The sequence below is a fragment of the Rhineura floridana genome, chromosome 16, assembly GCF_030035675.1.
Source record: "Rhineura floridana isolate rRhiFlo1 chromosome 16, rRhiFlo1.hap2, whole genome shotgun sequence".
Taxonomy (NCBI): Eukaryota; Metazoa; Chordata; class Lepidosauria; order Squamata; family Rhineuridae; genus Rhineura; species Rhineura floridana.
The window spans coordinates 6,400,155-6,422,108 of NC_084495.1; the positions used below are offsets into that span (position 1 = coordinate 6,400,155).

A 21,954-nucleotide genomic window follows, 5' to 3' on the forward strand; every position below is an offset into this window, starting at 1 on the left:
CAAATCTGTGTTGGAACTATTTTCAATGGATTTTATGTGTGGGATTGTTTTTAATTGTTTCATATATGGACTTAGTTTTAATTGTGTCCACTTTTTAATAGTTGTAGTGGTTTTGTTTTCTAATTGCATATTTTGTTGTTGTAGCCCACCCTGGGACCTTCGGGTGAAGGTGGGAGGATACGAAATAAAATAAAATAAAATAAATAAGTGTGAGATAATCCCTGTGTGAAAGCCAGTGTGGCATAGTGATTAAGGTGTTGGACTACGACCTGGGAGACCAGGGTTCGAATCCCCACATAGCCATGAAGCTCACTGGGTGACCTTTGGCCATTCACTGCCTCTCAGCCTCAGAGGGAGGCAATAGTAACCCCCCTCTGAAAACCCTCTTCATAGGGTCACCACCAGTCGGAATCGACTTGAAGGCAGTCCATTTACATTAATCCCTGTGTGCAAACCAGCCAAGACAGGGCCCGTCCATCACATCCTGCCTGAACTGACAAAATGCATCTTTTTCATTCAGGCAACGCTCCATGCCCCTATTTAAAATCCCTGTGTTGCGTGTGACTAGGACTGGGCTGAGGTCAGAGATTTGGCTGGGACCCTCTTGAAATGAGCAGGAGAGCCCTGCCCTTCAGAAGGCATTGATTCTGGCTCAGCCACAGATCCCCAGGTGCCTGGGAGCCCCTGTCCACTCCTTACAGCAAGGTAGGTACATCCAGCCCCCTGTACCTGCTGCCCCCACACTCTATGCCTTCTTCCAGGCAGCCAGAAAAGATTGCTTTCCCTCCCAGCCCTCATCTCTCATCCTCGCAAAGCATCCACCTTCCTCCACTTATGGCTCCCCCACTCCACTCATCCTCAAGGACTTTTTCGTGGCTTATGGAAGTCTGCACGCTGACAGCAACATATCACTTCCACCTTGACCATGCAGTTGTGCCATGGCACCACTGGATGGTTGCACATGGCACAGCCCAGACAGGCAGACATCCCTCCCTGATGATGTTTCAGAGGCTTCTGAAAACCATCTTGTACCTTTCAGAGGGACTAAAGGGAGAGCCTGAAACTGATTTCATTCCCCTCCCCTTTGTTTTTAGGTTTACCTCTTTAGCCCCCTTTTATTATCATGCCCTTAGATTTCTTAATTGCATTTTACATATTTTTTATATCTATTTTTGTGGTGTTTTTTTTACTGTGTATGATTTCATTATGAGCCACCCCGAGTGCCTTATTGTAGGGTACATGGGCGGGATAGAAATATTTTCGATAAATAAATAATGAAATAAATACTGGACAACTGCTGTCTCCTTACCTGGCCTGGGTAAGACAGTGAAAAGTGTCTCCATTCCAGCATGGATGTGGTCAGCCACATGGCAATGAAGCAGCCACGTGCCAGGATTGCCAACCAGCATCTCAACCATTTCAAAGGTCCCGGGGAAGAGATCGACAACGTCTGCTCTGTAAGTCTTGCCACTCTGTCACACAAGGGTTGCAGAGAGCAAATATTAATTTGGAACAGAAAAGCAAAGCCGGGGTTTAGCTACTGCTGAATTGTGCAACTTGTACATGTTAGGCAAGCGAACTATAAAAACATTTCTTAGATTACACGAATATATTCTGCAGCTTTAGGCATATCTGGCTAATTTATTCTGCTGGTGGTGGTCATGGAGAGGAGCGAGACGTTTGGCTGGGCCTCAAGGATTACCCCACCCAATCCAGATCACTGGAAATTCTTAGCCCACAAGAGATTCACTAGGAACTGCTCACATACCTTTAAGAACCATAATGTCTAGAAACTTGCTTTTAAAAATAAAAGATGAGTATAGAAAGAAAGACAGCAAAGATTCTCAAGAAGCTGAATTTTATACCCAAGACAACACTTGGCACTTACATCACAGCCTGACTGCAGTTTGCCTACCTTGCAACAGGAATAAGGCAACAGTGACAATGAACTGTACCTGTAACTTTTGTGAAGCTCTCGCACAAACTGAACTAAATAACAACAGTAATGGACAGAATCATGTCATCATAGAATGGGAGTATTGGAGGGAGCCTGTAAGGCCATCAAGTCCAACCCCCTGCTCAATGCAGGAATCCAAATTAAAGCATACTTGACAGGTGGCTGTCCAGCTGCCTCTTGAAGGCCTCCAGTGTTGGAGAGCCCACCACCTCCCTTGGTCATTGGTTCCATTGCCGTACCCTTCTAACAGTTAGGAAGTTTTTCCTGATTGCAGCTGAAATCTGGCTTTCTCTAACTTGTGTCCATTATTCCGTGTCCTGCACTCTGGGACGACCAAGAGGAGATCCTGGCCCCCCTCTGTGTGACAACCTTTCAAGTACTTGAAGAATGCTGTCATATTTTCCCCAAGTCTCCTCTTCTTGAGGCTAAACATGCCCTGTTCTTTCAGTCTCTCCTCTTAGGTCTTTGTTTATTTTATTTTATTTATTTATTGTTTGATTTATATCCCACCCTTCCTCCCAGCAGGAGCCCAGTTTGTTTGAGACTGAGCCATTGACTCTCAGCGTTACCCTCTCTGTGGCCAGGGTGCTTCCACATAACGTACAAAGCTGGCATTTAGTGCATTTCTTCTTGCCCTTACTCTGCTGCCTCTTGGGATGCCAGCAGTAAGCTCAGCACCTTTTGCACTCCCCCTTAAAAAAAAATCAAGTACCCCTCCCACACCTCACACCCTGAATGTGGGGTGGCAAAACTGGAGGAAGCATTTCATTCCCCCCCCCCGGCCATAATTTCTGCCTCTAAGTTGAAGACACAAAGTTTTATCTCCTAGGAACAGAGGAAGTTTATACCAAACCAGACCACTGGGCCATCTAGCGTAGGGTGAACTACAGCTCCTATCAGCCCCAGCATCAGACGGCCAGGCCGGCTGGGGCTGATGGGCTGTAGTCTAAGTCATCTGGAGGTTCCACATTGAGGAAGGGTGGTCTACACTGACTGCCAGCAGCTCTCCAGGGTTTCAGGCATGCAAAGCAGGTGCCACTGAGGTATGGCTGTTGCCTTTCGTAAGAGATGCTGGCACTCCAGCACAGAGCCAAGGTGCACATGTGAGAGAAGGTGAGAGTCCTGTTTCTCCTTCAAGAACTTGGCTGGCTTGGCAGGTGAAACTCTAGCAGCAGATAGAAATGTGAATCTAGGCTTGCAGAACGCAAGCAAAATTTACTGCAAATAACAGTGAAGCATACAGATTAGCTCCAAATACGAGTTTTCTAAGCTCTTGGCGTCAGAGCAAGACTCACCTCCGCGGCTTTTCCCTGCATAATCTTTCTGCCTTTCTCTCCCATTATGTTCCTGCCCATGAAAGTCACTCTCACAGCTTCATCCACCCACAGATCTCTCGCCCTTTCGCTCTCATGCGGGGCCAGCCATCCTCCCTCCTCAAAACTCACCTTTTCCTTCAGGCTTTTGGCTTAATTACCATCATTTTAAAAACATTTCTAGACGGCTCCTTCGTATTTGTTTCAAAGGTGGATAATATTAGCAGCACATTCTGTTGTGGGGTGGGGCAGGGCAGGGGGCAGACTCTCCCTGGATGTGGAGATAGGTGGTGTCGGCTGCCACCTTCGTGGGTATGGCAAGAGGCCCTGGTGACTGAGGGTGGGGCTGGCAAGACAGTGGGGCTGGGGGGAGGCTCCAAAGTCTGCCCCATTGCTGTGGTGATGGAACTCCTGCTGTGGATGTCTCTCTGAGGCCTGAATGCCTCATCACGAGAGGCCTCTGGGTGCACGCAGGGTTGCCATGCTGACTTCAAAGTGCAGAGGGATGAAGCTGAGAAGGGCACTTACCCCATGGCTCCACCTCTAGGGGGCAGACTACCTGATGGATTCACTAGGTGGAAAAGCTCTGCTGGTGGCAATGGACTGAAATGAAACAGGGTCACAAGGATGCTTCATCAACTGCTGGGGAGTCTCACCCGATATATGAATGTCTCAGCGTGGAAATGAACCGTGTGAATGTCAATCTCCTGGCCCATTCCCAGCAGGTACCAGTTCACCCAGTCTCCTTCATACATTGTCAGCCCAGGCAAGTTTGCATAGAGCTTACCGTTGATGGCTAAGGAAGGAAGGAAAAAAGGTCTGTTTATTACATGGCCCAGTACCTACAGGAGGGGTGAGGTTAGGATTGCCAAAAAGCATAGGCTCTTCTCTGTGGTTCTGCAGTATAATCCAGCACAGTTTGCCTCAGTAGCCAGGAATTTATGCAGGAGTAGAAATCAGTAGTGGATGGCATGGCGTGGTGCTGATGCTCACCTGACCACCCAACCTCCTGACAGATTGGCTCCTGCCGGTGCATTTGTACCACGCCAGCCTCCCTGCTGCCTCCTCCTCCCAGTATGCAACAGCAGCTCAGCACACAGGAGGTCACGTGAGCACCGCCGGCCCACCGCAGCATCTGCTACTGATAGAAATTTTACAAGAGGCTAAATCACCATCGTATCAACCACTGAACGGCTATGAGGTACTTTGTTCTGGTGGGTGGACTTCAGGCTGCATATATTTCAGCCTTGTCCAGCCTGGTGCCTTCTGGGAGTTTTGGACTACAACACTCTTCAGCCCCAGCCCCACACAAGCATACTGGCTGTAGCAAAGAACATCAGGGGGCATTAGGTTCGGGAAGGCTGAAATGTTTAATCCTCACCATTGAGACACTTCTGCTGAAATTAAGGAAATACATCCGGTTTATTTTCTCTTGGGATGCTTCAGTGGATGGATTTCTTTTTTCCAAATTTGGGATCTGGATGACTGCCCTATCTGGGGTCAAAGAGGAACCTTCCCCAGGTCAGACTGGCTAGTGGCCTTGGTAAAGGTTTTATTTGCCTTTCTATAAACCACAGAGCTTCGGCTATGGAGCGGTATACAGATGTAATAAATAAATATAATGTGGCTTGTTTGCAGAAGTCATCTCAGCTGCTTTGCTTTGGAAATCCTTCCTTCAAGCCCCCGCACTCTGCTTGAGGATTTCAATTCCATGGGCTGTTTTGTGGGATGGCTGCACCCACAAATGCTCAACACCCTTCTTCTTGGCTTCTAACTGTATCATTTATTCAGAAATGGGATCCAAGCTACAGCCAAGAGGCAAATCCTAGTGCTTTTTGGAGTCTTTCATAGATTACTTCAAGGAATTAATCATGTGTAAATTGCCTACCAGCAGGTTTTCATTTCAGTCATTAGAGCCGAGCTTTGCTTGCAAATGAATGACTGAGCCGAAAGCAATATGGATAGAGACCAGGCAGCAGCTTTTCCACAGGCAAAAATTCTACTAAGGTAAAGAGAAAAGCTAATAAACTGCAAAGTGGTGGAATCTGAAATTGGTGTTGGTGCTCCCTTTCCAGTCACATTCTTCCTTTGAAAAGGGCCTTACTCCTCCTTGCTCAGAAAGTGCATTGTGCAGGGTGCCAACTCTCAGCTGATGTACCTGATGGCTGAGGGCACCCTAGGATAACAAGGTGGAAGTAAACAATATGAAAATATGACACTGCTGCCCATCTATTTCTTTTTTTAGAAACTACCTAGTTCTTTATTAAATCCCATATGGTCAAGGGCACAAAAACGTTATTTCCCACTGCACAATGGCAGATTTGTGTTCCTTCCCCTGTACAACTTCTAGTTAGTACAAAGAACTGCAACACTTCCCATCATTGTGCTGTGGGTCTCCCCATTTGCTCTCCACCACCTCACTGGCTGCCACTGGCGAGGGCAGAAAGCTCACAGCCCAATGACGGCAGGTTGCATAGTTGCTAAACTGTATGGAGGAAGTTCAACACAGGGCTGCTAGTTTTGGCAAGAGACCCTTGTTCCTCAGTTCACTGTGGGCTGGAGTCTGATGCTCCAAACCCAAATTTGGGAGAAGGCAGACTTAAAGTCTATAGCATGGTGAGACTGGATTACATGTTCAATTAAAATGAACCTATTGTGTTGGGGGGGGGTCAGTTTATTTATTTTATTTATTTATTTGTTTCATTTATAAACCGCCCATAGTGAGTGGCTCTCTGTGAGTTCTGTGAGTTTGCAGGAGTAATTAGTCCCATAATACACTATTAATATAAACTTATGAAGGTTTTAAAGGAGCCAATCTTTACCTTCATTTTCTTTCTTTTTATCTTTTCTCATCTATTTCTTTTTTAGAAAATACGTAGCTCTTTATTAAATCCCATATGCCCAAGTGCACAAAAACTTATTTCACACTGCACAATTCTTTTTGACACTGCACAAAATGTGTCTAGCTGCCTGTTAGATTAAACCCTGAAGCCAGGATGAAACCAGGCTCATCCTGTAGCAGAAAAATGAGCTGCAAGTACAGTCTTTTTATATTAAATCTCTCTTCACACTAAACGGAGTTTCTGAAATGGTTTCTGAAGGAGCTTTATTAAGGGGAGGTTTTGTTTTGCTTTAGTTAGGGCTGTGGCTAAAACAAAATTCAAAGTTCTTCCTCAAGAAACACTCAATTCTGTGCCTGGCATAAACTGCGGAAGCTCAGCTTTTGTATGCATCTCCTTATTTTACATAATTTAATTTGCTTTTTTGCACATCTGGAAGGGCCAGGAGCAATGCAGAGGGCTGAACCCCATCACCCGATCATGGGGAATTCTTTTCACAGCCTTGAGGGCTAGAAACTTGGGGGTTTTTTTCTAAATATGAAGCCTGAGATTCTCTGAATGCTGGATTCTTTCCCCAGTATCAAATCCCAAAAGTCCTCCTACCCCTGTATTTAGTGGACAGGGACAAGCAGGGAGTATTCTTAGCCATTTCTTTATTTTTAATGTTGTTATGCTTTATGTGGCCTATCTTATAAACAGAGTTTTGCCCCTATCCTCCTGAAGCCTTTCCAGTGAGAAACCTAAATAAATAAATATGAACATTTTTTTAAAAGATGAAACCCCCTTCTGGTAGCAGTGAGAAATAAATACCCCAGTTTTCCATACAGTCAATTTAGGCAATCCTTTGCACTCAAGTGCAATGGCAGCCATGCAGGGAGGAAACATAACATGCAAAGTCACCATGCATTTTGTTGCTTTCCAGAAATTCTTCATCCTCTTGACGGGAATGGTTCCAATTTCTTTGGGCATACTTTTGCACATTCTCCTCAAGGTACCAGGACTGATTTTCATCAAACACCAAGAAGAGGAGTGCAAACTCCTTGTTTACACCTTTCCTTCTCCCTTCAAAATCCAGCGTCCCTTTACGGCAGACCTTCAGGGGACCAATGAGGCCACTAAACATATCCTAAGGAAAAAGGATAGAGAACAGTGGGAACTCTACCCTTGGCTCTTGCGCGCAGCAGGACTACTCATAGAGCTGTATTAGCTGGAGCTGCTTTGGAACCAAAGGAATTCTGCTCCAGAATCCATATCTGCAGGCCTCAACCATGGATTTCTACAGAAAATCCAGCCCCCCCTGTCAGATTTGGGCTGGTTCCCTTTGCAACTGCTGACTTGCAGTTACAGCTGCATGCATTGGTCACTCACAGTCGCACTTCATCATGGGTTTGGAAGATTACAGCAGATGCATAGACACCTGCAGTTCCTATTCATGTCCATTTCATTCAGTTGCACTGCAGCACAGGCATTAAGATGGCATGCACATTTGGCAGTGAAAATCACGAAACCCAGGATGCTAGGCAAAATAACCCCCAGTTATGCAGCAACTCATTACACATCCTTCATACAAGTGCAACATTGCATAGGAACTGGGGATAGGAGAGAATATCCACTAAATCCAACAATACCAGATTTTGACTGAATTGCTGTCTTTTCAGACCGGCACTGATTTCTTGCAGCAGGTTGCGGTTGTAATCAGCATAGCTTTTTTTTTGCGAATTTCCCCCCAATGTTATGTAATTATCTTCATAATTACAATGGCTATTATCCACTAACTTCCATGGATTTACATAAGCATTTATGTTAAAAGTTACATAAAGTTTTTTCACCACAAAAAACACACACCAGCAGATCAAATCAGCAAGTGCAAAAGCAAGTGGGAACAAAAAAGGCAGAACGGGATTGAACAATGGACTATCGGAATACAAGCAGTGAACCCCACCCCTAACTAGGCAGTGAACCCCACCCCTAATAGGAACAGAGGAAGCTGCTTAAAACCAACATAAAAACCAACAACAAAAAATTCTATAAATACATTCAAAGCAGGAGACCATCTAGGGAGGCAATTGGACCCTTGGATGATAAGGGAGTCAAAGGTGTACTAAAGAACAATAAGGAGATTGCAGAGAAGCTAAATGAATTTTTTTGCATCTGTCTTCACAGCGGAAGATATAGGGCAGATCCCTGAACCTGAACTAACATTTGCAGGAAGGGATTCTGAGGAACTGAGACAAATCGTAGTAAAGAGAGGGGAAGATCTAGGCTTAATAGACAATATAAAAACTGACAAATCACCGGGCCCGGATGGCATCCACCCAAGAGTTCTCAAAGAACACAAATGTGAAATTGCTAAAATATGTAACTTGTCCCTCAGGTCCTCCTCCGTGCCTGAGGACTGGAAAGTGGCAAATGTAACGCCAATCTTCAAAAAGGGATCCAGGGGAAATCCCGGAAATTACAGGCCAGTTAGCTTAACTTCTGTCCCTGGAAAACTGGTAGAAAGTATTATTAAAGCTAGATTAACTAAGCACATAGAAGAACAAGCCTTGCTGAAGCAGAGCCAGCATGGCTTCTGCAAGGGAAAGTCCTGTCTCAGTAACCTTCTTTGAGAGTGTCAACAAGCATATAGATAGAGGTGATCCAGTGGACATAGTGTACTTAGACTTTAAAAAAGCTTCTGACAAGGTACCTCACCAAAGACTTCTGAGGAAACTTAGCAGTCATGGAATAAGGGGAGAGGTCCTATTGTGGATAAGGAATTAGTTAAGAAGCAGAAAGCAGAGAGTAGGAATAAATGGACAGTTCTCCCAATGGAGGGCTATAGAAAGTGGAGTCCCTCAAGGATCGGTATTGGGACCTGTACTTTTCAACTTGTTCATTAATGACTAGAATTAGGAGTGGGCAGTGAAGTGGCCAAATTTGCATACGATAATAAATTGTTCAGGGCTGTTAAAACAAAAAAGGATTGCGAAGAGCTCCAAAAAGACCTCTCCAAACTGACTGAATGGGCAGAGAAATGGCAAATGCAATTCAATATAAACAAGTGTAAAATTATGCATATTGGAGCAAAAAATCTTAATTTCACATATACGCTCATGGGGTCTGAACTGGCGGTGACCGACCAGGAGAGAGACCTCAGGGTTGTAGTGGACAGCACAATTAAAATATCGACCCAGTGTGCGGCAGCTGTGAAAAAGGCAAATTCCATGCTAGGGATACTTAGGAATGGTATTGAAAATAAAACAGCCGATATAATGCCGTTGCATAAATCTATGGTGCAGCTGCATTTGGAATACTGTGTACAGTTCTGGTCACCTCATCTCAAAAAGGATATTATAGAGTTGGAAAAGGTTCAGAAGAGGGCAACCAGAATGATCAAGGGTGTGGAGCGACTCCCCTATGAGGAAAGGTTGCAGCATTTGGGACTTTTTAGTTTAGAGAAAAGGCGGGTCAGAGGAGACATGATAGAAGTGTTTCAAATTATGCATGGCATTGAGAAAGTGGATAGATAAAAGTTTTTCTCCCTCTCTCATAATACTAGAACTCGTGGACATTCAAAGAAGCTGAACGTTGGAAGATTCAGGACAGACAAAAGGAAGTACTTCTTTACTCAGTGCATAATTAAACTATGGAATTCGCTCCCACAAGATGCAGTAATGGCCACCAGCTTGGATGGCTTTAAAAGAAGATTAGACAAATTCATGGAGGACAGGGCTATCAATGGCTACTAGCCATGATGGCTGTGCTCTGCCACCCTAGTCAGAGGCAGCACGCTTCTGAAAACCAGTTGCCGGAAGCCTCAGGAGGGGAGAGTGTTCTTGCACTCAGGTCCTGCTTGTGGGCTTCCCCTGGGCACCTGGTTGGCCACTGTGAGAACAGGATGCTGGACTAGATGGGCCACTGGCCTGATCCAGCAGGCTCTTCTTATGTTCTTAGCAAGTCAGACCATGAGGTTCATCTAGTTCAGTATTGCCCGCACTGGTTGGCAGCAACTTTCCACCATTTCAGGTGTGTGTGCACGAGACAAAGACAGGACAAAAGAGTGGCAACACTGTAAATATTAATAGGCCTAACAATACATCCTCCTGCACCCTGCATGCACACACACACTTTTGCTACCATAAAACACGAGTTTTAAACCAAGAACAGGAGTTCCCAAGTATCAAGAGCCATTGGCCATGCCAAATAGGAATGGGATGTTTTATTTATTTATTATTTGATTTATATCCCGCCCTTCCTCCCAGCAGTTGACTAGTTTGCACCAATGCAAGTTGGCGCAACTTCTCTTTACTGACACCCTCTATAGGGTGAATTTGATAGATAAGATGCATTTGCCTAAGCAAAGGCTAACCATGCACAGGACCTCTGTAGGAGCTCCTTGGAAGCATCTCGCTTCGGTGTTGTTCACACATGGAGTAAAATGTCTGTCACAAAAGAAAAGAGAAAAGAAAAGGCACTTTTTAGAGGAGGCTCATGGATGACATAGGAAGGCCTTTGGTCCATCTAGCTCAGTATTGTCAACACAGACTGGCAGCGGCTCTCCAGGATTTCAGGTAGGAGTCTCTCCTAACCTTACCTGGAGATGCTAGGGACAGAATCTGAGACCTTTTGTCTCTCACTTTTACTGTATGAATGGAGCTCCAGTCAGCAAGAGGCTTCTGTTTGCACAATGTAAATGCTTGGACAAATCTGGATTTGTTTAATCTGGATTAATTTCCTGGTGGAAATGATAGGGTGGATTAGTCTTCTCCCAAAAGTTAGTGGAAAACTGCAAACCTTTACAGGGTCCACACTGGAGTAGTAGATCCAAGAGGCACAGGCAGAATCATTTGGTCCTGGACCAGATCTTTCAGGAACATCCCACTGGTAGGTTATGATTTCACCTGAGAGAGAGAGAGAGAGGACTCATCTACATGAGCATTTCTTTGTAGCAAATAAAGTCCATTTACCTTTGTTATAGATTTGCTCTGTCCACAGAGCTCCTGCTCAATGTTAGCTGCGAATTGCTTTTTTCCATTCACACAAGTAGGTGTTCCTCTGAGAAGGATTAGTCTCACTGTTTCCTTGTGGCCCCACCCTCCAATTATACATTTCCACTCCCTCTGATTGCTAGGTGACTGAACATGCTCAGTCTGTTCTACCAGCTGCAGTAGGTTCCTTTTAAAAAAAACCTGGAAGTGCAAATATCTGTGTTTTCCATGCTTATGGTTGGTAGGATACAGCTGAAGTACAAATATTTGTTTGAACAGTGTTATGCTTTTGCACACAAGTTACGGGGAAAAGAAAATAAAGGCACTGTTTGCAGCAACATAAAAAAGGCCAGCAGAATGGAGGAGAGCAGCGGACGTTGCTTGTCAGCCCACAGAAAACAAAATGAAAGAAGGGAGGAGGAGATAGTGGGTGTGGAGAGGGAAAAGATTGACACAGCCACCTAAAAGGATCAGAGCAAAGTGTCTGCAAGCATTAGAGATACAGAGTGGAGATGTTTTTCCTCCTCTTTTTGTATTATCAGCAGATCGGATTAGTGTGGATTTACAGAGGGAAAACTGCATAATACCTTGTTTGCCAGTAACATCATGTGAGCCACTCAAATTTAAAGAAGATGTGAGTAGCACCAAACACACAGCACACCACCATGTAGATGAGCCCAGAAAGAAAGGGAGGGGGGAAATGTATGGACACTTTCCTGCCTCTGTTAGGAATCTCATCTAAAGGTTAGTTTCATATCTTAAGATTAATTCATCCAAGTATTACATCCTTCTTATGGACATTTGCCGAACTAGGTGGGCAGTCATTATATAACAACTAAGAAAACACTGGGCCAGCTAGATCACACAAGGTGCACAGAATTACTCAGCAACTGTGCACAGTGGCAGCAACTGAAATCAGGACATAATTTGTCCAGAGTTATGGTACCTAGTTCTGTAATGAGCAGCAGCATGTATACTCTCTTCTTTGATATATTGGTTAGCTTAACAGACTGATGCTACATATTACTACTATTGCAGTCAGTTAGACTGCATGCTCTTCTCTCCAACAGCACTGCCCCAAGACCAGTGGACGCTGGTACATTGGGGCAATGGGGCAGTACCCGACCAACCTCAGTCTGCCCTCAGCCAGCCCCCACCTGCCTGCTGTTGGTGGCCCTGGCTGTTGGCTTCCTCCTCCTTAGTCTTGCGTGTTGCCCCTTGTAGAACTCAGCAGAGAGGAGGAGGAGGAGGGTGACAAAACTAGAATAAGCTAGCTCCGCCTGTCCTGGGCTCTGGCTCCACCTACTGTTTGGCCTCCCTTCCTTCCACCTTACCAGTCCCAACGGGCACCAGCCACGACTGCCCAAGACAAACAGGTTAACTTCTGGCCAATTTAATATTGCTACCTGCTATTATGCAATTAGAGGCTGGTTGGGTTGTATATAATTTGCATATGTCTGTTATCTTGCAAACTATATTTGCACAGTTTTATGCAATTTATACTGAAGTATTTATTATCTATATTGCCTGCTCCACTTGATTCCTGCAATAGGCTTTCTTTGGTCATCTTAGCCTTTTGCTTTTAAGGCCATATACGTGGCTTGTTTTCCTGTATACATATGTGCCAATGGCTAAAACAGCAGCAATGATGACTGACTGAATAATAAAACCAGTATATTATTGAGGGACAGAGATGTATAGCGGTCAGAGTGTCAGACTAAGTCTGGGGAGACCCAAGTTCAAATTGTGACTCAGCCATGAATCTCACTGGGTGACTTTGGGCCCTTGACTCACCCTAACACCTCACAGGATTGTTGTGAGGATAAGTGTGTGTGTGGGGGGTAGGGGTAGGAGAACCATGTGCACATTGGAGGAAAATGCAGAATATAAACGGCAAAAATAAAACAATGCCAAAAATACAGTTACATGTTAAGAGTATGAACCGAGAGGACAGGAGCAAACCAAACTAGGCAGATAGATGTTCTCAAGTGTTGTCAAGGGGAAAGGCCACAGCTCAGTGGTGGAGCCCCTGCTTTGCATGCAGAAGGCCCCAGGTTCAATCCCCAGTGGCATCTCCAGGGAGGGCTGGGAGAGAATCCTGCCTGAAATGCTCAAGAGCTGCTGCCAGTCAGTGTAGACAACACTGAGCTGGATGGAACAAGGGGCTGATTCAGCATAAAGCTGCTCCCTCTGTTCCGAGGGGAGCTTAATATGAAAGGGCTCAAAATGGGAAATTGTTCCCCACCTGGAAGGCCTTCTTAGTCTCAACTCCAGTCTTCTGGCCTCTCCAGGTGGGCCCAAGGCATTTTTCTGCCTGAGGCAAAGTAGAAGGCGGCGCCCCCTCCCAATCCTAAACAGACGCCAGCCAGACTGACAGTCATCACTCAGTTCAGTACTGGCAATGGGGCAGCCTCCTCCCCTGTACCTCAGGGCAACAGGCGAGCTTAGGGGACACAAGGCAGGCCCTGCGTGGCACACACAGCTCCATTCTCCTCCAGTGCCTCATCACCCCACAACATCACCTCTGCTTAATGGAAGGGCCGGCCCCGGACCTCCCCTGCCTGGGCCGCAGGAGACACTTGCATCAAGGTGGCAGTGCATGATGCGGGAAGGCTCAGGATTTAGGTCTAATTAAGGGGCATTTCTAAGAATAGGGTGGCTTTTTAAAAAAAAAAAAAAGTGGACCAGGAACTCTTCAAGAGCAGCTATAGCCCAAGGGCTCAGTCAACCTAGTGCATGGTGGCCACCCAAGATCTCAGTGGGCAAGACCCCAAAGGCCCCGGAGCTTCCTGGGCCCTCTTGCAGTTCCCTCCCAGAATTCACAACATAGCCAGATCACCCTTACCAGGGGTCGTGGGCCTAAGGCTGCAATTTGATACAGTCTACTCAGAAGTAATCTCCATTGGGTTCAGTGGGACTTACTCCCAGGTAAGTGTATATTAGATTGCAGGCAAAGGCAGCTTTCTTCAGCTTGCCCCCCCCCCCAGATGTTGCTGGACTACAACTCCCATCATCCCTGACCATGGCAAAGCTGGCTGTGGATCATGGGAGTTGTAGTCCAACAACTTCTGAGGATCCCCAAGGATAACGAACATTGGACTGAGGCACACATACACGCACGCGCGCACACACACATTGTCACCTTGAGATACTCCCAAATAGCTGCCCTGCACGAGCTCCTGAGGAAGGGCTTGTCTCCAGGGAGTTTCTGTGCACTGGACGAGAGTAGCCTGGGCCCTTGGGCGAAGCTCTTTTCTTAGAAGCTCTAGAGCAGGGGTGGGGAACCTGATCGGGCCAGATTCTCATTTCCCCTACCCCTTGTGGGTCAAATTTGACAGGTGGGCGGGCCACCCACTACTTCTCTATCATATGACATCAGGTGATGATGGTTGGATTTCAACGCACCACACAGGACTTGCAGAGGACCCTGCTGTGTGGTGCTCTGAAGCTCCACTGATCAGCAGGGTTGAAGTCACCACCTACCAGCTGACAGGGAATGATTTCAAGCCTGCTTTCTGCAGGCATCCAAACAGGGAACTCAGTGTCATGCAACTGATCCAGTGGGCCCGCTGAGTGGCGACTTCAAGCTTCTTAACTGCATGGGGAATGCAGCCAATCAAGCTATATCTTTACCAGACCCACAGCTGACGTCACATATGACATCAGGTGCAGGGCAGGAGGGCATGGTTTGGGGAAAATAGCTCCATGGGACCTGTGCCGGGTCAAACTGCCTTTAGGCCAGAGGTTCCCAACCCTGGTTACATGGCCATTACTGTGCTCAGCTACAGTCTGGGTACAGCCACGGCCCAGGGGGCTCCATGCACACACAGCAAACAGAGGGTGGATTTGGGTGGCCCAGGCATATGGAAGTCCTCCACATGCTTGTGCCCCTGGAATTCAGAAAAGGCTCCTACCAATAAGTTTCCAGCTATCAATTTTGGGATCACCAAACGCCATCACCTGTAGCAGCTCTGAACACTGGGTCAGACAGGATAACTATGAAGACAAGATGAATTTCAAGAGATGTGTGTCTTAACGTCCCTGAGAGGTGTTATGAAAGGAAAAAGGATGAAGCTGTTTCGCTTCGTGTCTCTTATTAAAAAATAATCTACTGGGGATAAACTTAATAAGAAGCTTGGTCACTCTGTACACATTAATACATGACACAGACAGGAGTGCAGGCAAGTGGAGGTCTGCAGACTCACCAGGCATTGCTGCTTTGGAGCCTCTGTTGCTCTTCTCCAAGACGCCATGAGCATGGAGGGAGTATGGCCGAGTAGCATTGTTCCGAAATACAATATTGAGAACATCTCCCACTTCTGCCCAAAGGAAAGGACCTGGAGGGAGGGAGGGAGGGAGGGAGGGAGGAGGCACTTGAGGGCACAAAGACGATGGCGTTGGTACAGTGGACAGGAATAAAAAAAATGCACTCTTGAAAGCAATATGTGACTGACAGCAGGACAATATTCTGATGTGCTCCTACCGTAGCTGTGGTGGTTGCTGGGACAGTACAAAGAAAGCCCAGCTTTTCCATAGTGCAAGCCGCAGGAATAATGGGATATATTCAGGCCTGCCAAGAGGTGCCCAGGGAGAGGGAGGGCTGTTTGCAAGGGATATTGCTGTACCACGGCCAGAGCCGGCCTGGGGCCCAGACTCGAAACTTTCTTCTATTCTTTTTTCAAGTAAGTCTCAAAAATCTGTCTGAGCGATACCAGGCCTAAGACTTGCTCTATATGTGCAGAAGCATGAAGTAAAAATATGGCAGGCGGTAGAATGGAAGATACCATTTCTGACTGCAGGGGATCCTGCTCCTGAATGTTCTCCTAGATTACCAAACTAAACAATGAAAAAATCCTCCTGCAAGTAGAAAATTGGCAGGGCAGGATCTGAATCTTTCTCCCTGTTGTAACAATCTGTAGTCGGGTAGCCAACCAAGTCAGTCTATCACAGTACAAACAATGGAGTGTCTTGTGGCACCTTAGCACATTTATAATACATTAGTCTTCTTCACTTGCAGAGGATGTTTTACATGGGGACAATTCAGAAATGACCCCCCCCCATTCGCAGACCAAAATGGGGCAGTTCTTTCTACCACCTCCAAATCTCATTTTGCTACGTGTGTTGACCAGGCTTAAAACTGAGGGTGCTTCCAGATGAGTGTTTATTGTGGGACTGGTACACCTCAGGCGTGCAATTTTTTTGCAGTGTCAAAATGCCAGTCCATATTTTATTCCAATCCATATTTACCCTTTTCTGTGGAAAATCTGATAGATACTCAAACAAACAACCCTGTTGCCAAAGACCCGTTTGCAATTGCAATATCTCAATACCCTGTTTGCAGAATAAGCCCGTCTGGAAGAGCCTCAATCTTGCCTGATTGGAGGCAGCACCTCCTGCAGGTAAATCCTTACCCAGTATTCCTAGATGCTCCTCGCCATCCGTCCTGTTCTTCGGGGTCTTGAACGACCCATCAGTGTATTCTCTGTAAACAGCTTTCTTGTACTTGGAGCCAAGGAGTCCATTCCCACAGCTCAGAAATATATTGCCGTAGCTGCGGATTTCAAAATTCCTTTTTGCATTAATGATGCTCTGTTGGCATTAATAAAACAACACAAATCTGTATGTGGCTAGACAGATTTGATCTCTGGGAAGCAGCTGAGATGAAAGGCTTCAAGAGTCATGAGGAAAAGGCTTAGCTTAACAGGGAGATTGTATGGACCCTGGACTGGGGAGAACGAAAAGTGCAAATATCCCGGGGTGCCTCCTTGCTGACACTGGCGGAATGGCTTTGGGGGGATCCCTTAGGCCAGGGGCAAGGAAGCTTTTCCAGCCGAGGGCCTTATTCCCTGATGGGCAACCTTCCAGGGGCCGCGTGCCAGTGGTGGGTGGGGACTGAGGCAAAAATGGCTACTAGCCATGATGGCTGTGCTCTGCCACCCTAGTCAGAGGCAGTATGTTTCTGAAAACCAGTTGCCGGAAGCCTCAGGAGGGGAGAGTGTTCTTGCACTCGGGTCCTGCTTGCGGGCTTCCCCCAGGCACCTGATTGGCCACTGTGAGAACAGGATGCTGGACTAGATGGGCCACTGGCCTGATCCAGCAGGCTCTTCTTATGTTCTCATGTTCTTATGTGCCTCTGACCTTTGTCTGAGGCTTTTCCACACCGACCCATCAACTCTCCATCCAGGCAAGGAAAAGGTGTTACGTTCAAGGGCACATTCCAGCCAGGCAGCAGCACTCAAGGGGGTGCAGAGGTTTGCTGCTGAGAGTTGTAATCCTGGGATAGGGGCTGTGGCCTGGGGTGTCCACAGGACTGAAGAAGGCATCATTTGGCCCCTGGCCCGAGGTTCCCCACCCCACCTTAGACCATCTTGCTGCAATCCACATATCTAAGGCCTCAAAGGCTGCCCGTCTCCTCCACATTGTATTGCTGGGAAGGCACAGCAGAAGAGGGTCGAGCAGGTTTGAGGCCCACACGCACATCCTTTTAGGTGCAGATGTTTGAAAAGGTCAGAATGGTATGCAACAGCAAATGTCAGGCGTTTCAGCTGGAGCTCAGCGTCCACCCAGCAGCCAGGTGGAAGGGAGAGCAAAGGAACCTTCACTGAATGCTGCCTCTTCCAATAGATTGTGGGGAGGGGAATGGGGGATCCAAGGTGAAGTGTGTGCTCTCCAGGAGTGCTATCTGGGGAGGGGGGCTGTTATCCAATCCTGTCCAGTGTTCTAGAGCACTGTTCTTCCACCTTGGGTCCCCAGATGTTGCTGGACTACAACTCCTATCATCCTTGGCCACTGGCTGGGGTGGATGGGAGTTGTAGTCCAACAACACCTCGGACCCAAAGTTGAAGACACAGTTCTAGATCATTTGGGGTAATTCCACAAGGAAACATCCCTAATACTTGCCCACTTACTTGTTCTGCAATCTAAGCAACTATTGTGTGATAAAGAGAGAAGGAGAAAAGTTTTTCCTCTGTTCTTGTTGCATCGTTTTTGTTGCATTGTATTTTTACTGTATATTTTTTACTGTTTATTTCTTATGTAATTTTTTTTGTAATATGTTTTATAATGTTTTGTTCACCACTTTGGGGGCTTTTGCCCAAAAAGTGGTATATAAATTAATAATAATAATAATAATAATAATAATAATAATAATAATAATAATATTCAATGGGCCCATGTGCTTAGGTATGAATCCTCCTCGGGGACACACTGCAACAATTAATATGAAGGAGAAAAAGTCACAACGACAACTGTGCTTCAGACTCACTGCTTTCCTTTGGTTTTGGCAAGTGGACCTTGAACGTGTCTTCCAGTGTGGGCTTTTGAGCTCTTTGCCTTTCTACATGGCACCACTGAGGCAGAGCATCCTTCCTTCCCATCAGGAGCACAAGTAGGGCATTTTAGACCTTGGACTTAATGGTCTTTTGTGGTGGTGGTGTGCTTTAGATGTCCATGTGCATTACTTTGGATGTGAAGGACACAATTAACATCTCCACCACCTTGCCCTGGCCATTCCATGCTTTTCAGCTGTTTCTAGATTCTTATTTATTATTTATTTATTATTTAATTTATATCCTGCCCTTCCTCCCAGCAGGAGCTCAGGGCGGCAAACAGAAACACCAAAAACACCTCAAAACATCACAAAAAGACCTTAAAATACACTAAAACAAAACAACAAAAACATTCTAAAACATTCTAAAAAAGATTCTTGAGACGTTGGAGAAAAAAGGAGGGGACAGGAGTTTGCCAACTCCTATTCAAAAAGAAATAAATTGTCTTGAGTTATGTGGGGTTTTGCATTTTAAAATCTCACTTAAATCATCATATATAATCATGAATAAAATGGAGCTTGTTCCTGCAGCCATAAACAGATTGGGAAGAAATTACCTGAAGGGCTGCCTGCACCCGGCCTTAGAGACTTTGCTGGCCTGCCACCAAAGAGGATGGAAGAGACAGGATCTTTTCACGGTGGCCCCACATGTTAGGGATCTACCTCCCAAGGGAGGTCCATCTAGCTCCTTGATTGCTTTTAAGTGGGCTTTAAAAACTAGTTTATTTCAATCTGCTTTGAGTTAAAATGATGTGCTGGGTTTTTAAACTCTCTGTTTTAAAATTGTAACCTTCCTTATGGGTATGGATTAGGAATTGTCTTATGATGCTCTTTTTAAATGGTAGATTTTTAAAAATGAAACTAAGCTGCTGTGTGAAAACATTTGTTTTGAAAGGCAGCATGCAAATTTGTAAAGTGTTTTTTAAAAACTTACATCGGCCAATGTGGCATGGAGATATCAGACCTAGCCCAGACCTGGTGCCAGACTCTGAGTCTCCAGAGGATGAACAAGACACCCCACAGGTCAGGGACCTTGAGGAACAGGCAGGGCCCCCTGAATCCAAACCTTGAGGGGCCCTCTGGGTTGATACCTGAGGAAGAACCTCTGGAAATGTCAGAGGAGAAGGTGCAGGCCAAACCCCCAAGTCCTCAAGAGTGCTGGCACCAGAAGCTTCAGGTTCAGGCCAAAGAGCAACACCACAGTAAGTGTTTTTGGACCCAGAGTCAGTGGTCTACTTGTGAGTAAGGGGTCAACCCATGCATAAGCAATCCCTGATATTTCTTCACTGCCAGCAGCTGTGGGTAGGGTCAGTTTAGGAGGCCAGAGGATACAAGCACCTCTTCTGGAGCCTTCCACTTGCTAGACACAACCCAGGTCTCCGGCTCTGTGTTCCTGGCACTAGTGATGCTGCCCTGCTGTACCTGTGGAATACCTGGCAATACTGATCTTCCTTCTGGACTTTGTTTTGTCCTATATGGATTCTCTGTGTTTGGAGTATGCTGCACCAGAAGCCCTATCTGTCCTGGTAAGTACTTTGGTGAGAGAGCGCAGGGACCTTACTCCAGAGGGTGCCCCCTGGAGCGTGACAGGAGATGAGGCAGAAGTCATTTCTGAACCTGTCGCAATACCTTTCCTCCGCAGAGCTGTTGTGCCTTTCCAGCTCCCAGCTGCGGTCTGGGGCGTAGTCCCACTCCATCTCCTCTGCCATGATGTACACGGTCCTTGCTCTCTCGTATTGTTGATCAGGAAATGGTGTCTTCCTCCCACACGGCTGAACTGAGTAATGTCCTCTCATCCCAGACTGATAGTGGTTGCTAGTCTGACAGTATACCTGAAAAGTCCCTAAATGACAGCATAAATGACTTGGGTCCCAAATATCTGAAAGACCACCTCTGCCCCCCCCCGCCGCCCCCAGACCCTCTTGGATGTTGAGATCAGCAGAAGGTGCCTTTTTGGTAGTTCTGCCACCCTCAGAAGCTTGGGGTGGTGGTGGCCCAGGAGAGGGCATTCTTTGTGGTAGCCCCTAAGTTGTGGAACTCCCTTCCCACAGAGGAATTTCTGGCAACTTCACTGTTCAGTTTTAGGTGAATGCTGAAGATGCTCTTCTTTACCCTAGCCTTTGACCCCTGACATGAATATTTTTAGGGTCTACCCTATTTTTGTGGTATTAGCTTGTTTTAAATTGTTTTTGACCCATCCTGGGACCTCTGAGTGAAGGGCAGGCAACAACTTTTAATAATAATAACACCCAAATGATGACAAAGAGGCTCCTTCAGCAGAATTATACTAAGTAGCCTTTCCCATGCTTGTGCCTTCCAGATGTTTTTGATTACAGCTCCCACCAGCCCCAGACAGCACCGTGTGCTCTCATGAGCCCCAGCATCATGTGGTTGATCAGGCCGGGGCTGATGGGAGTTGTAGCCCAAGCATCCAGAGGGTGTCAGGTTGGAGAAAGCTGTGCACAGTGGCTTCTCTACCTCCTGCGAGAGCCCACCTTTCTCCTGGCTTTGTCATTTGCAGGACAGACTTGTATTCTATCAAACCAAACAACGGGTACTTCAAATCAAACAGGGCTTCCAGTAGTGCTCTCTAACTAACCCTAACCCTACTGTTATTTATTTACTACATTTTTCCTGCCTTTTCTCCAAGGCAACATACATAGTTCTCCCCCCTTCATTTTATTTTTACATCAACCCTGTAAGGCAGTAGTTCTCAAGCTTTTTGTTTTTTGCACAGACCACTTGAAAATTGCTGAGGGTCTTCGCAGACCACTTAATGATTTTTGTGCCTCTTGTAGCAATTGCCATGCGCTCAGCTAGATGCTGTATGATCTTTAATTGGATGTTACTGCTTCTTTTATGTCCATAGGATTCAAATGGTGATGCAATCCAAGAAATAAAAGCAACAACAGAAATGCAATGAAAAATCAACAGGAACATTTAATGCAATGGATTTGCCACCTCTTGTCTTCAACCATACATCCACAGACATGCCATGGGACATCTGAATGAAGGTTGCAAACCACCGTTGGGAACCCCTGCTGTAAGGTGGATTGGGCTGGGAAACAGTGACTGGCCCAAAGTCACACAGTTAGCTTCATGGCTAAGTGGGGGTTTGAACCCAGGTCTTCCAGCACAAGAGCATACACGTTCATAGATTACCTTCGTTTGAGAAACAACAACTTCTGCAAAATGTCTCTAGGGATTCTGGAGAAGGGAGAGGCGTCTTCCATGTCAGTTGCCACCATCCCTAACAGGCTTTTGCTGCAATCTTGCAGAACTGCCCCCCCCCCCGCAGTTCACCCTTGGAAAGGAAAAGTTATGTTTGCACTGCACATATCGAGGGTGCTTCCAGACAGACCCTGCTGCTCTACAAATGGCATGTCTGCCTTCACTGTGAAAGCGGCATGGGAAGCCCCACTGGAAGGACCGTAGGAACCTGCCTTACAGTCAAGTCAGACCCATTGGTCCATCTAGCTCAGTATTGTCTACACTGACTGGCAGCAGCTCCCCAGGGTTTCAGGCAGGGGACATCCCCAGCCCTACC

The 21,954-nt window shown here is 46.3% G+C and overlaps 1 protein-coding gene across 4 annotated transcripts in view; it reads right to left on the reverse strand.

Moving 5' to 3' along the window:
• The window catches only part of LOC133371517 (hephaestin-like), an 82,972-nt gene that overhangs the window by 6,097 nt on the left and 54,921 nt on the right, over positions 1-21,954 (reverse strand). For all 4 annotated transcript variants that reach the window (XM_061599053.1, XM_061599054.1, XM_061599051.1 and 1 more), the window contains 7 exons: positions 20,037-20,250; positions 16,492-16,631; positions 15,286-15,417; positions 10,887-10,993; positions 7,011-7,236; positions 3,927-4,066; positions 1,310-1,472 (listed from right to left, as the gene is read on the reverse strand). In XM_061599053.1, the coding sequence (XP_061455037.1) occupies positions 1,310-1,472; positions 3,927-4,066; positions 7,011-7,236; positions 10,887-10,993; positions 15,286-15,417; positions 16,492-16,631; positions 20,037-20,250 (1,122 nt within the window). The remainder of the gene's footprint in view (positions 1-1,309; positions 1,473-3,926; positions 4,067-7,010; positions 7,237-10,886; positions 10,994-15,285; positions 15,418-16,491; positions 16,632-20,036; positions 20,251-21,954) is intronic.